Here is a 15,253-nt window from a genome sequence, read left to right as displayed (position 1 = left end):
CGACTCTGCATAAATTAGGAGACATTTAACTGTTTGGCACTCTTCGCTCTTGAATGATAATAAATTGTCTATAATATATAATATATAAACCATTATATGTTTATGATATGTACAAATCTACTACAAATGATTAATTATTCCTGTTATGAGATCAGAGGTCGTCTTTCCCTCCTTCAAGAAAAATGTCAAATAATGTATTCGTAGATAAAAACAATTTATAAAAAAAATTTCTACATATATATGTTCGTTCGTAGTGATTTAAAAGCCTGAAAAACAAACCGCAAAGAAAATTTCTTTAAATCAACTTAAATTTAAGATTGAAAATTTAAATTTTATCTAATAAACCTAAACAAAAGTGAATACTTGCTTTCATCGTTGTTTGCCGAAAGAAATCGTAGTTAAGCATTAAGTAACTCAATCTGTACGACTAGTGGGGCATGCAGAAGACTAGCTTAGCAGATCAGTTTTATGGAACAGTTAACACGACTATAAACTAGTAACCGAGCCAGATGAGTTTCATGGGGATAAAACTTCTTTCTCATCTTATAAAACTCTCTTATTTAATGACCTTGCTAAGTCAGCAATTTTATTGACGTAGCACCATATTTAATGTGCATAACATCCCTATAAAATATGCATTGAGACTGACCTAATTAACGTACCAGACATGATTATTTGATACAGTTAGGTCAGTCTTAATGCATGTTTTATGGGATGTCGTGCACATTAGATAGGGTGTCATATATTAATAAAATCGCTGACATGTCAGTATCATTAAATGAGAGAGTTTCATAATATGAAAAAAAGAAATTCATCCTATAAAACTCATCTGAATCGATTCGATTATGTATTTACAGTACCGCTGGCTCGTCTACCGAACTACGACGACGAAGAACAATCCTCTAGACGGACGTAATTAATTAAAGGCGATGACATGCTTGCACGACCTGTGCAAGTAACCATGCAAAATGTAGATAATGCAAGTACTCGTGAATTAAACCGCGTCGCTCTCCAAGAAGAATTAGGCACGTAGTCTCTCAGATCATTCCCAACCTATAATACTAGATGTAGTTTTCATAAACTTCTCAACTCATAACACTAGATGTAGTTTTCATAAAATTCACATTATCAATAAACTAGTACTAGACATTACTCTTTCAATGCAAGCACCACTATTTCATACTTTAATTTAATACTACTTATCTCATATGATATCTTGAATGTTGTGTAGAAATGAGACATGACATGGTTTCATTTTCTTTTCTTATTTATTCACTTGCTGTATCATCTTTTATTATAGATGATAACTTAATTAATGTTATGGAAAACATCCTAGTCATTGAGTTAGAAATGCCCTCGGTATGCTAGCTCACGCTTTATTAACCATCAAAAAGATAATTTATTGGTAAAGTAGATAAATAAACATATATGTTGATTTAAAAGCAAACAATGTAAAATCAAACGCGAGGAAAAAATTGCTACAGAATCAATCAAAAATAACTTTTAAATTTGAGAATTTAGACAGCGAAACGATAGGGGCCGCAAGTCCTCTCAGCCCGGCCGCTTTTAACATTTGAACATGGCAGGGATGGCAGGGATGTAATGTACCTATTTTTTCTATAAAATCTACGGGTTAGGTTCAAAATATGTTGAATAAAATTTTATAGAAATTTTAGCTAAAGTTTTTTAAAGATTAAATAGGATCGTCAAAGAATCCAAACGAATTCTCGTCGCGGAGCCGTATGCATGCACGGCCGGGATACGGTCGTCGACGTGACTATGTACGTACGTATGCTGTTGCTGCTATGGTAGATCGGGCTGGCCTGTGCGTTCGGTGCTTGATGGATTAATCAGCAGCAGTAACGGACATTGATTTTAATATCTCTATCACTCATTTTTACATATCAAAGAAAATATATGTCAAAATTCAATCCATGTAAGTCACTAAGAAAGAACAAAATAAACCCCGATTATTGTCGAAGTAAATTTTAATCCCGTATGTTTATACAATGATATGATATATCGTATATCACTTATCTTATAATTGTTTTAAAGTCATTTAGGTGATATACATCGAAACGACAGTAATTATAAAATATTTTCCCAAGCAACAAAGTTAAATTCGCTCCTATCCTAGCCGCACGCACGTACGCGTCTTCGTTTTTTATATTGGGCTGACTGGGCTTCTCAGATACACACGTGGGCCGTGCAAGGGGGCCCGGGATCTGATGTTGGGCTGGCCCGCATCTGATCTGGTGGATGAACAAATGCATGGGCTCTCTGTTTACAATTTCTCGTTTTTTTTACTAGAAAAAGAAATACCGAGACCGTCACGCTATATGGACTACACAATCCTTCCTCTCTTTTATTAAGCGCGAGTCCAGTCGATGACACACTGATTCGGATTTACGCGAGGACGGAAACGTTATTTATTTCTTTTCGCCGTGCCCTTCCCCCCGCACGTCTCCCGTTGGCGTCGCCGGTCTCCGCCGCCGCCCCTCCAGCGCTCTCCAGCCGCCGGCGCCGACCCTCTACCCGTGGCCCTCCCTCCAGCCGACGCCAGGCGCGCTCAGCCCCTCCACCCGGCGCCCGGAGCCCTCCAGCCGCCGACGCCCGGCTGCCGCATCATCTGCCGGCGCCGTCCCTTCACCCGGCGCCTGCAGCTCCGCCGGCCCCTCCAGCATCTGCAGCCGCCGGACCGGCGACACCTCCAGCCCCTCCAGAGGTAACCAATTGAATCTGGTATCTGAATCTCTCTCGCAGCTATGGTGGAGAGGCGGCAGCGGAGGAAGCCGCTGGTGCTCGCCTCCACGCAGGCGCTGCTCGACTCGCTGCCGGGGAAACGCCGCGGGTTAGCGGCCCTTCCGCCGCCTCCCGAGCCGGTGCGCCTCAGGGCCGGCGTGCTCCGCTTCCCCTCCTCATCGACCGCGGGCGGCGGTGAGTTCGGGGAGGTCGCCTCCTTCGTCGCTCTCCCCTCGTCCGCGCTCCGCCGGCTCGCCGTCGTCACCGGCACGCTGGTAAATGGCCCCATTCGCTCTTGTGAGATCAATTCTCAATTATTTCGTGCCAATTGGATTGGTATGTTGAATGATTCGGTCGTGCCAATTGGATGGGTATGTTGAATGATTCTCCTCACTTTGGGAGGAGAATCTGGTCCTTGAGGAGTGAATTGGGTTTCATGGAACTAGGATGATCACATACGGGTATCCTTTGGCGGATGGGAATTGGTGATTAGTTTAGCCAAACTGAACTTCAGGTGTACAGCATTTAATTAAGCAGCATATAGGAATATCTTATGTTGAAAGTAATAGGCAAAATTTTAATCTGCAGGTGCTTGTGAAGAATGCTGACAATAGTGTTGGAAGGATTGCCAAAGCAGTAGTACTTGATCAACCATACCTTGATGATTCCCTAACAGAACATACTGAGCCTGTGGTCGTAGCCTCTCCCTCAGATAATGTAATGGGTATCTTGCCCTGTCATTCTTTTCCAACAAACGGCTTTCAACACTTGGATGAAGAGGTCGCTTATGTTAGTCCGCTTTTGGCATTCAACTTGGGGGTCCATATCACTTGTCTCAAGCTTCTTGTGCAAAACAGAGATAAACCTTTTAAGTTTTGTTCTAAAGTTGAAGAGAGTGATCTAGTTGCCAGTGGAGGAAGTAACCTTACTTTTCCCTTAGAAATTCTTCCATGCCCACAAATGCCAAAATATGCTTTGCATTTGCGAGTTTCTGTTGTGAAGATTCCTGAATGTGGTGTTCTTGCTTCTCTAAAGACAAATTCCTCCATTGGAGGAAATGACTACCAAGACATGATTGATCAAGCTTTGAACGAGCACTTCAAGTTTGATAGGTTACTAGCAAGAGGGGATGTTTTTTGCATACGGAACAATTGGAATTGTAGTGCAACCTCCTGCCTTGCGTGCAATAGGGAGGACAATCGACTCCATCCTCGTGATTTGATTTACTTCAAGGTAAAGTACATGTCATGCATGTTTCTATTGATATGCTGGACAAAGGTGTTATATAACTTTTAGATCATGTTTGGCTTGATGGGTTAACATTTTAACTACCTCACTAGGTAACCGGCATGGAACCATCAGATGAACCAATTCTTCGTGTCAATTGTAATCAAACAGCCCTTGTTCTTGGGGGTAGTGCTTCTGCTCCAATACCCCCTTACAGCTTGTTTGCTGCTCCTGGGGTTTCAGTTCCTTTGCACAGTGAAACAGTGGAGCAATTAGCATCTATCATTGCACCAGCACTATGTCCTTCGAACATTTTACCGAAAGTCAAGTTTTCCACTTTCTTATATGGCCCTTCAGGTTATTGCACTTCAACTATCACTCTCAGACTCCTAGAAATTTATTTTCAGTGTTTACTACTCGCCAGAACTTCACAGTTACTAACAGAAAAGGTGAAAGTGCAGGATGTGGAAAGCGGACAGTAGTCAAGCATGTTGCCAACCATTTGGGTTTGCATGTGGTTGAGTGCAGCTGTCACGATCTAATGACTTCATCAGAAAGTGGGGCGCCAGCAGCACTTATGGCTGCCTTCAAAGAAGCTCAGAAGTACTCTCTTTGTGTCCTCTTGCCTTCTTATTCTCTACCGTTGAAATGTGTTCATGTTTTAGTTACAAAAACATTTTCTATAGTTTGTTTTCTTCGGGTTGTGATATTTACTTTGTTCACTTGTGAATAACTTTTCATGAAGGTACTCACCATGTATAATCCTTCTTCGCCACTTTGATGCAATTGGGAATGTGTCCTCCAACGACGGGACACAATCTGCACAATCTGGAACTGCAGCAAACATTGAATCTGCCATCAAACAGTACATTGGACAACATTGGGTTGCTTTGGAATCGCCGCCAGCAAGAGATTTAAATGGAAATCCAGTAAGTATTCCTTCCACCTTCCTTTTAAGTTACCCCTCATTTTGTGTTATAAGACCATTCGTGTCATGTTTCTTATCGTCAAACCTCCCTTTATTTCAGTACCTTGTGGAACCTGAATGTGTAAGCTCGCTTCAAGTTATACTAGTTGCAACTGCAGATCGTGCTGAAGGGATGCAACAATCTATTAGGCGGTGTTTCCGCCATGAGATAAAAATGAAAACCATAAATGAAGAACAGAGGCAAAACTTGATATCTGAAACACTCCATTTTGTTTCAGCGGCTGCTGATGGGGTAGATCTTCTCGCTATTGATCTAAAAGTCAAGTATTTTTGCTTTAACATTACATCTGACGCTTGTTTTATTTCAATTTTCAGAGTACCAACAACAAGTTTGTAAAAGATTTAGCAGTGCAAACGTCAGGTTTCATGCCTAGAGATATATTTGCATTGGTTGCAGACGCTGGAATATCTTTTGCACATAAACTTGCAATGGAGAAAACTAGTAGTGAAGGCGGTAAGGTTGAAGGCATCCTTCCTGCGAGCTCTCCAACCACTCAAAATGAAGAAAAACATTTTTGCAAAGAATATATTTTGTCTTCTTTGGAACGGGCCAAGAAAAGGAATCGTGCTGCATTGGGTACACCCAAAGTAAGACATTTCAAATTCCTTTCTATATCTTATATTCTTCTAGCTTTTGGCCCATCAGCAGACAGCTCTGCCCTCGTGTGTGTGTAATTTAGCTTGCTTTCATCAAGTACTTGATTTGGAATTTCACGTGCTATAGGTTCCTAATGTCAAATGGGAGGATGTTGGTGGTCTTGAGGAAGTGAAAAAGGTTATTCTAGATACTATTCAGGTAAATTTTCATAGATTCATCCCTGGGTGTGGTAATGATAATAATCTGTCAATGCAAATAAAATGTTTATTGTAACTTTTGCATATGAAGCTGGTTTAGTAAGTTTGTGAATAGTAACTTGTCTATTTTTATGCTATGTAGTTGCCTCTGTTGTACAAGCACCTATTCTCTTCTAAATTGCGGAAACGGTCAGGTGTTCTGTTGTATGGACCTCCTGGCACAGGGAAGGTAGGTTAACTGTGCTGTACTGTTCTATACTTTCTTTTTTTCACAGCTGTCCAAAGAATATAAGTACATACAGAAACAGTGTTTGATGTCATTATTTTTTTTTGTCAATCTGCAGACATTATTAGCGAAAGCAGTAGCAACAGAGTGTTCTTTAAACTTTCTTAGTGTAAAAGGTCCAGAATTGATTAACATGTATGTTGGAGAATCAGAGAAGAATGTTAGGGACATATTTGAGAAGGTAAAATGATTTTAACCACCATACAATTGCCATAAGATATGCTTATATGATTATAGTTCTGACTTTTCTGTCAACCTCAGGCTCGATCTGCACGACCATGTGTAATTTTCTTTGATGAGCTTGATTCGCTTGCTCCTGCACGAGGGTCCTCTTCAGATTCTGCAGGTGTGATGGATAGAGTAGTTTCCCAGGTATGATTGACTTCATCACTGAGGTGGTGTCACAGTTTTCTTTTCTTTATCTCCAATGTTAAAATATTGGACTTTGTGTTCTCAGTCTCCCTTTTCCTCTCTTTCGTAGTTGCTTGTGGAGATTGATGGGTTGAGCGATAACAGTCAGGTTATTTTCCTTGCCCATTTTTTTTTACTAATTTTGTTCCAGAGATGCTTTGACATAAAGGGAAACATCTTCCCAATTCTTTATATAGGATCTTTTCATTATTGGAGCTACAAATAGGCCTGATCTCCTTGATTCTGCGCTTCTCCGTCCTGGCCGCTTTGATAAGCTTCTCTATGTTGGTGTAAATTCAGATGCATCATATAGAGAAAGGTTGCCATCAGTATTTGTTCATCAACTTTCAGATTTTATTGCAAGATTGCGCCTTTGATCTAACTGTAATTGATATGCAGGATCCTGAAGGCACAGACACGCAAGTATAAGCTCCATGAGAATGTTTCTCTCTTGTCAATTGCTCAGCAATGTCCTCCAAACTTTACTGGTGCTGATATTTACGCATTGTGCGCAGACGCATGGTATCATGCTGCTAAGTGCTTGGTGAGTAGTAGCGGTTCGTTGCCACTTAACTGGTTGTTTCTTATCTCTGCTCTGTTGGGCTTACACCTGGTATTTCAAGGCCAAAACACTTGAGGCTGATCCTTCAAGAAACAGCGAAGCCAATGCTGATGATGTCATTGTTGAGATGAACGATTTCATGACGGTAAGACTCCATATCATTTTGGGCATGAAAATAAGTATGGTTTGGTCATATCAACTAGTTTTATTTGTACGCAGGTGTTAGGGGACATCTCACCATCGTTGTCTATAGAGGAGCTACAGAACTACGAACAATTGAGGCATAAGATTGAGGGGCCTTCTAGATGACGTGAGTTAAATCTTCAGGGGGGGTTGCCAAAAGACTCGTTTTTCTGACATGAAAACGTTTATTGTATTGTTGCCCTCCCAAGATTTGATGTAATTCCACGTCCGAATTTTTTCATTCTTCGGTTTCAGTGTATTTGACACATGGTGGCCATGACGAGAGCTTTGTCAGGTGATGGAAACGGGCATCGTTTTTCCCTCCGCCGTCCCAGATCTTCCGGGCCCCGGTTATATTTTGACTTCAACACGAGCTAACTGAGCTTATCTGTAAAGGCATTATCAACTAAATTGATTAGGAGTAGGATTTTAGCAAAAGCTACATTGTAACTCATATACAGATAATGGATATATCTTGTAACATCTCAACAATATAGCCCCATCGTTCAGAGCGGACAATACAACATTTTACCGGACAACTTTTTTTCTTTGTCGACTGTTAGTTTGGTAGCACCTTCAGCAAACTTATATTACTCCCTCTTAATTTTTTTTATTTAACATGGTTGACCTTTGAGTTATGTTTGACTATTTGTCTTATTTGAAAAAAAATATAATTATAAATTATTTTGTTATAGAGAAAATTTAAGCATGGCTTATAATTTTACATATTTAACAACAAATCAAATAAGACACAGTCAAACGTAGATCTAGAAATTAATAATATAAAATAAAAAACAAACCGCAGGGAGTATCATTTTCTCCAGTAAAACAACAACATTTAAACCACCTTAACGTCCAAAAAAGTAATTAACTCTGTCAGGTAATTACACGGTCTGGTGTTGTGACTCGTGGCCGGACACGGACGCTCGAGCATTTTGGAATACTGGGATAAGCGACGTAAGGTGCGTAGCAGAGCAGCAGCTGCTGGTGGTGTTACGCATGCAGACGCAGATGTGCAAGTAGGCGTGACAGATACAGCCGCTCTGGTCACTGCGACGACGAGGACTGCACGGATCGCTACAGTGGCAGGAGCTGATCGGATCAAAGAAAAGAAAAAGCCGGCCTCGCCTGGCATCCTGTATGTCGTTCTCGCCCGAACAGGCCGGATCGATTGGGTTCGTCAACGCTCGGGGGGCAGGTCGGCAGTGCACGAAGCCCCCCGCGCACACGGATGCGGCCGTGGTGGTTGCGGGGCACGGCACAGTACGTGGTGGGCGTGTGACGCCGAAGGCGGCGGCGGCGAGCTACTCAAGAAAACATGCGTGGCGCTACGGCCGTTTCCAGTGAGAGTTTCGGTTCCAATATTATTAAATGACACGACACATACGTAAAAACAGTAATATGGTATAGATTTCAAGACAAGGGATGGGTTGAATTTCAAGTATATAAAACTTAGCTAGTGTTTAGATTGAGAAAATTTTTAGGAGAAGTATCGTGTCAATTGTTTGACCGGATGTCGGAAGGGGTTTTTGGACACGAATGAAAAAACGAATTTCACGGCTAGCCTGGAAACCGCGAGACGAATCTTTTGAGCCTAATTAATCCATCATTAGCACATGTTGTTTACTGTAGAACTTATGGCTAATCATGGACTAATTAGGCTCAAGAGATTCGTCTCAAGATTTGTTTCATAACTATACAATTAGTTTTTTGGTTCATCTATGTTTAATGCTTTATTTAGGTGTCCAAAAATCCGATGTGATGTTTTTGGAGAAAAATTTTGGGAACTAAACAAGGCCTTAGGCCGCGTTCGGCTATGCAGCCAAATTACCCACCCTCGTTTTCCACGTGCACGTTTTTTGAACTGCTAAACGGTGTATTTTTTGTAAAAAAATTCTATAGAAAAGTTGTTTTAAAAAATCATATTAATCTATTTTATATTTTTTTAATAATTAATAGTTAATTAATCATTACTATTACTATGTTTTTCGTGCCACTCATCAGTTAACTTATGCCCTTCCATTCGAACGGGGTCTTAGTATACATGGTAAACTAGACTCAAACTTTCATTGACAGTAAATTTTTTTTATCTCCACGTATTTAATTAATTTTATCGGTCACTTAGATTCAACGTTCAAGTAATTTGTTATCTATAAAACCACGAATAGAAATTTTATATGAAGAACACTTATTTTATTGATTCATTCGAATATGTTTTAACAGGATATATAATCTTGCGGTCGTAATGGGCTAGGATTCAGATCCTCCGTGGCTGTAGTACTGCTCACCGATACCGCGCCCGTTTGGTTGCTAGTACAACGATGTGATCTGACCGCACGCGGTTTAGCCTGGTCCCGCGCGCGGCTACGGCCAAGCCAGCTTGCGGATTCGCGTGTTCCGACGGAGTCAATTAATCGGATTTTCGCTTGACAGCCACGTTTTCTGGATAACAAGGGTAACGTTGAGTGCTGAGAGAAGGTAAAGTATTAGACTATAAGTCAGCTATAAATATATTTTAAAGAGATAAAAAAATAAGAGTGAACAATGAACTATTAATTTGATGCTACAACACGGGCTTCAAGATACATTGTGTGTAAGATATATGGAACCATATACTAATATTTTATAAATAACTATTGTATAAATTTACTATTAAATTAACTATAAATAAATTGTAGCCAATATTTAGCTATACTATTGAAATTGAACTTGCTCTGAAGGCGCAAATTAAACATCACGTGGAGAGGCAGAGGCTGATAACCGCTGCCCATTTCAGACTGGCCCGTTCTTTACGTACGGCTTTATGGGCTTAGCTACTTATTGTTTCTCAACATGCATTTGAAAATGGTCTTCAAACCGTTAAATAATGTGTTTTATATGCAAACTTTTTACACAAAACTTATATTTTAAAATTAAAAATAATACATTTTTTAGGTTTTTATAATTAATAATTAACTAATTATATATTGAGCATGTCTCTGGTTTAGAGTGAAGTTAATAGGCTAACTCCAACGGTAGACAAGAACGCGTCTACCTGCAAGGAAGTTAAGAAGCATATATGAACCCATAGTTCGTATTCAAGACCAAACACATGTGATTTCCAAGGTCCAACAAAGAAATCTGCACTCTTATCTTCTCATTTTATTTATATTTATAAGATAAAATTTAAATTTTTAACTTTAAATTTAGATTTGATTTAAAAACAGCGTATATAAAAGTTTTATTATAAATTATTTTTCGACACTTAGAGGCAAAAGATTACGCCGAAAACCCGCGAAATCGCGGGCGGGAGAGCGCAGCGTGCGCTCCTCAATCTTCATCCCCGCATGCGCGCGTGCAGCATCATGTCGACAGAGAGATTGGTGTGGCCGGCACGAGGAGGCGCGACTAAACCAGGACAAAAACGAGACACTTGATCAGGAAAGAGAGAGTGATTGATTTGGAGCAATCCGCTTTTGATTCTAGCTCCAATATGATCTTCATCTCAATTCAAATCATCTCCAGTATAAACACTTGCAGTTCGGACTCGTCGTCTGAAGACCGTGCAACTCTATGTTCTAGTCTACCCGCCCTGTCGATCTGTGCGAGTTTCAAGATTGATCAGCATGCATGTACGCCGTCGTTCCTACGCACACACGAAAAGCAACGAGGTATGCACCAAGAACACGACGACGACGCACGTACGTCGATCGTACGTGCTGGTGAACACGGCGTGTCATCGTCGCCGGAACGAAGAAGCTCCGGCGGCGCTGTCCGCCGCGACGGCTTGTCGGAGCTCGTCGGCGGTGCAGGGGACACGCAGCACGCCCTTCTGGTCGTACCCGAACTCCCGCGCCGCCTTCTCCAGCAGCGCCCCCACGCGCGGCCGCTCCAGCGCGCGCACTTCCACCACCACCCGCTCGCCTCCGCCGCCGCCGTCCCCGACCAGCACCAGCGCCACGCACCCTCTCGGCACGGCCGCCGCCGCCGCCGCCTTCTCGCCGCCGCCGCCGGGAACCAGCCGCTCGCACGCCTCTTGCCCGGCGACCACCCTGCTCCTCCTCCAGCTCACCATGCCGTTCGCTCGCCGCCGGCGAAGCTAGAAAACACAACAAACTAAGTGCAATGATTTGCTGATCATGTGGCTCGTCGACGAGCCGGTGCATTTATAGGCGAGGCGAGCGAGCGTGCGCGTGTGAGCAGCGGTCAACGTGCAAGAAACTAAGAATGTCACGGCGATGGCGACGGCGCACTAGCATCATCATCATCGATCATCGTCGTCGTCCAATTCCTTGACCGGTCTTTCATTCGTTGCCAAAAAACAAACAGAACGAGCCGCTGACCGGGCCCTGAACCGAATATTTTCTACTGTAACTCACTAAACTCGCGGACAGAGACGCAGAAAACGTTGACACGGAGGCAGACAATCAGCCAGCTAAGCTATGTGTGTTGCTACCGGTAGCACCGTATACGCGACAGGATTCAGACAGCTTTTTTTTTCTGTACCAAAAAAAAAGGGGCGATTGTTTGCCATTCTTATGGAAAATGTCAAACGATATATTTATAAATAAAAAATAATTTATAAATAAATAAATATATATATATATATTTATTCTTGGTGATATAAAAACTAGTGCTAAAAAATAAATTTCGGTGAAAAAAACTTAAAATCAATTCTGTAAATTTAAATTTTGGCTTATAAGTAGAAGTGAAAAGATGAGGATGAAACTTTTTTTTCATGCTGACTCGGTCCAGATCATTACGTGCTATAAGCTATCTGAGATTGACAGGAACAGACACTTTGTGATTGGCCAGCCAAACGAGTAAAGGAAATCATAGGAGAATATCATTAACTAAACTAAGCCCATCTTATTTTACCAAAGTTTGCCTAAGTTCATACATTTCTTTAATTTTGATCTAACGCCTCTACTCAAAGTGGCACGTGCAGACGAAGCACCACGAAAACGTGATCGGTATCCTGAAACATAAATTAATTAAACCTTGACAAAATGGCTACGGAATCAAGCCGAGCATGGATGAAAATTTACCTTTCTTGGTAGGAAAAGGCAAAACGAGAATCAAATTAAAGGCGTCAATGGATCCGATTCAAAAAGTATGTTAGTTAAAGAAGAAAAAACACGCCTCCAAAAACGAGCAAGCAAATAATTAACCAATGTGCGCTAGCTGCAACTACTAGTTAATTTAATTGAGAAACTTTAGCGTTGGCCAGAAATTTTTGACCGGGTGTCAAAAATTCAAAACGCCGTAATCAGCAGCGTTGAAATTTGCAGGCAGGGCAGCCAAAAACCCATCAGGCTCGATCACTAGATTAGCTCCTAGGACGTGAGAACATACAAGACTCTTATGCTAGTACAAGCAATGAACAAAAGGATAGCAGCATAACTAGGCACTCATCTTTTCGCTCATATGTGCTTATAAGTTAAAATTTAATTTTTAAACTTAAGTTTAAAGGCTTTTCTATCATCCTTGAAAAGTACCTAAAGGTATCAAGAATTTTAGTATAAATTTATGGTATCTCAAGGTACAAAGTACCTCAAGGTATCACACTTTTCACACCAAACTTTTACGCCAAAAAGTGTAGTATTTTGAGATACTTTTTCAAGTATGGTAAAAAAGTTCTAAATTTAAAGTTGATTATAGGATTTTTTTTATCGTAGTTTATTTTTCAGTTTTTGCTCTTAGATCGGTAAGAACACGTATATAAAAGTTTGAGCAATTTTACAGTCCAACAAAAAGTAACAAAAAGTACCAGTACCTCGTATTACCAAATCATTTTTAATCGTTGGATCTAATAGTGCACATCCTACTCAGCTAAATCCAATGGTGAGAAATGATTTGGTACCTCAAGGTATTTTTGTTGAGCAATTTTCCCATGGTACCATAAGGTACCACTGTTTTTTATGTAAAATTTGGTACCTCTTAATTTAGGTACTAGAAGCTACCAAATTTTATATAGAAAACAACGGTATCTCATGATACCTTCTCAAGCATACGAAAAATGCTCATTTTTGTTAGACCGGAGCAAATCTTTAAAGTTTTATCACAAATTATTTTTTATTTGCAAATATATTGTTTGATTTTTTTACTAAAAGATAGAAAAGATGGCCTTAATGGAGATGGATTAGTTGGAGCCCAATCATCAATCCCTTGGGATCATTGTCAGCACAAATATTTGACCTTTTTTTTCTGAATGGGCAGAATATTTGACTTAGACTGCACCAAGGAGCTAGCTAGATACATATAGCTAGCGATGGAGTGAGCTGATGAAATGGTTGACCCCCACCACCTCTGTAGAATGAATGGATATGATACTAGGATGACTATAACTAAAGAGTTCTTTCACACATATACTTTTCTCTTCGCCTTTTTTCAGTTTTTCGTAGGGCTTCAAAATTCGAAGATAACCGCTCAATTATAATGATTATTTGCCATCTCGAGTCAACTCGTACTGAGAGACTGCTCGGTAATGTCTCGTACACGATTTTATTCAAATTTTGGAGGAAACGGACGTTCTCTATGAAAATCATGTAAAAGTGTAGCGTTTCAAATGAGCCTTAACATGTTATGTCTAAAAATCCAAGGCTCATGTACTATCCTAGTATTCACTAGCACCACCTAAGTACATGTCGTACGTACGTCACCGAGCCCCGGCGGCGTCCATGGCGAGGGCTCGCCGGAACTCGTCGGCGGAGCAGGGGATCCGCAGCACGCCGTCCTGGCCGTACCCGAACTCCGTCGCCGCCTTCTCCAGCAGCGCCCCCACCCGCGGCTGCCCCAGCGCCGTCACCTCCACCACCACCCTCGTGATCTCCACTCCGCCGCCGTCGCCGTCGCCGTCGCCGACCAGCAGCAGCGCCACGCACCCCCTCGGCACGGCCTCGCCGCCGCCGCCGCCGTCGTTCCTCCTCCATCCCATGGCAACCGGCCGGTCGGCGGCGACGATCGAGTTGGACCGATCGATCAGCACGATGGATGGATGGATCGATACGCGCCGGTGCAACTATGCCAGAGCAAGCCCGATCGAAGAGGCAGACAAGTATTATAGGTAGTGCGTGTGCGTGCAGTGGTCAACGTGTGGTGCTAGCTTTCACGTTTCCCGGCGAAAGGAACGTGACACACAGTGTCACCTGATCGTGCGCGACGAGCGAACCGTAGCTAGTGTGACCCGATCGTTGACACGCGCGCGAGTGTTTTGCACCCAGCCAAACGAATTAGTCCCATTGTACCGTTATACGTACGACCCAATTGTACTATCTGTGATACGACTGAAACAATATAACTATTGATTAGATAGAGGGGTCAACTGGTCAAGCAAGTGGTGCTGCAGCCGTTGGATGGTTGAGTTATACGTAAATCGGATGGTTAAGTCGTACGCATAGCAATACATCTGTTTAATATTATAAGATTTGCTAGTCTAGACTAAATTTATACTTGTGCTAATAGTTTTGGACATGTAATGTTGATAAAAACAACAAGTTATCTGACCGACCGGTCGGCCGGGCGCCAAACCCAGGCCAAACACCGTTAACCTGGCAGTGACGCAGAAAAAGGATCGGAGTTTTATGCTGCCAGGCTGCTATACGTGACAGGACGCAGAAACGACATTGGTTTCTGACTCATACTTGACCCACCAGCTCGCTGGGGTCGGGTCCACATTGATTTGCTCACGCCGCTATCTATATATGACAACGTTCTTTCAAGAATGACGGATAAGATCGATTATCTAATCAACATATAAACGATGATGGTCAATCTGCTTTATAAAGAGGATGAACTTCACTTTTTATAAAACATACGTAGTTTAGCACGTCCGGAAACATAGTCGCAAAAGTTGTATCCTACTACGTCGATTATATTATGTCGACTATATTCTATAACGAATGATTCGTAACTAATCGAGACCAGGGGAACGACGTCAAAGCGGTGGTTTTATTTGTGAACAAAACTGTTATATACATAGTCTTAGTGGTTCAAAAGTCACATACTGGAAAATAATTTTTGGTGAAAAAACTCTAAAAATAACTTTAAATTTAAGATTAGAAATTTAAAATTTGATATG

General features: G+C 41.6%; 2 protein-coding genes across 2 annotated transcripts; one reads left to right on the top strand and one right to left on the bottom strand.

Annotated features, from left to right (window-relative positions):
- The first annotated feature begins 2,389 nt into the window (after nt 1–2,389).
- On the top strand, nt 2,390–7,733 carry LOC102704510 (peroxisome biogenesis protein 6). Its single transcript, XM_015836795.2, has 17 exons — nt 2,390–3,017; nt 3,331–3,975; nt 4,083–4,326; nt 4,431–4,572; nt 4,715–4,898; nt 4,998–5,189; nt 5,273–5,545; nt 5,682–5,753; nt 5,895–5,981; nt 6,097–6,219; nt 6,300–6,410; nt 6,520–6,558; nt 6,647–6,768; nt 6,849–6,993; nt 7,073–7,156; nt 7,231–7,321; nt 7,450–7,733. Exons 1-16 carry the CDS (start codon nt 2,766–2,768, stop codon nt 7,318–7,320), a joined length of 2,805 nt encoding a protein of 934 aa, XP_015692281.2. The 5' UTR covers nt 2,390–2,765; the 3' UTR covers nt 7,321; nt 7,450–7,733.
- A 5,873-nt stretch (nt 7,734–13,606) lies between these two features.
- Nucleotides 13,607–14,187, bottom strand: LOC107304109 (auxin-responsive protein SAUR71). Its single transcript, XM_040523700.1, has one exon. The coding sequence runs from the start codon at nt 14,108–14,110 to the stop codon at nt 13,832–13,834; it is 279 nt and encodes a 92-aa protein (XP_040379634.1). The 5' UTR covers nt 14,111–14,187; the 3' UTR covers nt 13,607–13,831.
- Between the last annotated feature and the right edge of the window lie 1,066 nt (nt 14,188–15,253).

The sequence above is a fragment of the Oryza brachyantha genome, chromosome 4 (assembly GCF_000231095.2).
Source record: "Oryza brachyantha chromosome 4, ObraRS2, whole genome shotgun sequence".
Taxonomy (NCBI): domain Eukaryota; kingdom Viridiplantae; phylum Streptophyta; class Magnoliopsida; order Poales; family Poaceae; genus Oryza; species Oryza brachyantha.
Note: the sequence above shows the minus strand (reverse complement) of the source record. Positions and strands in the feature narration are given on the sequence as shown.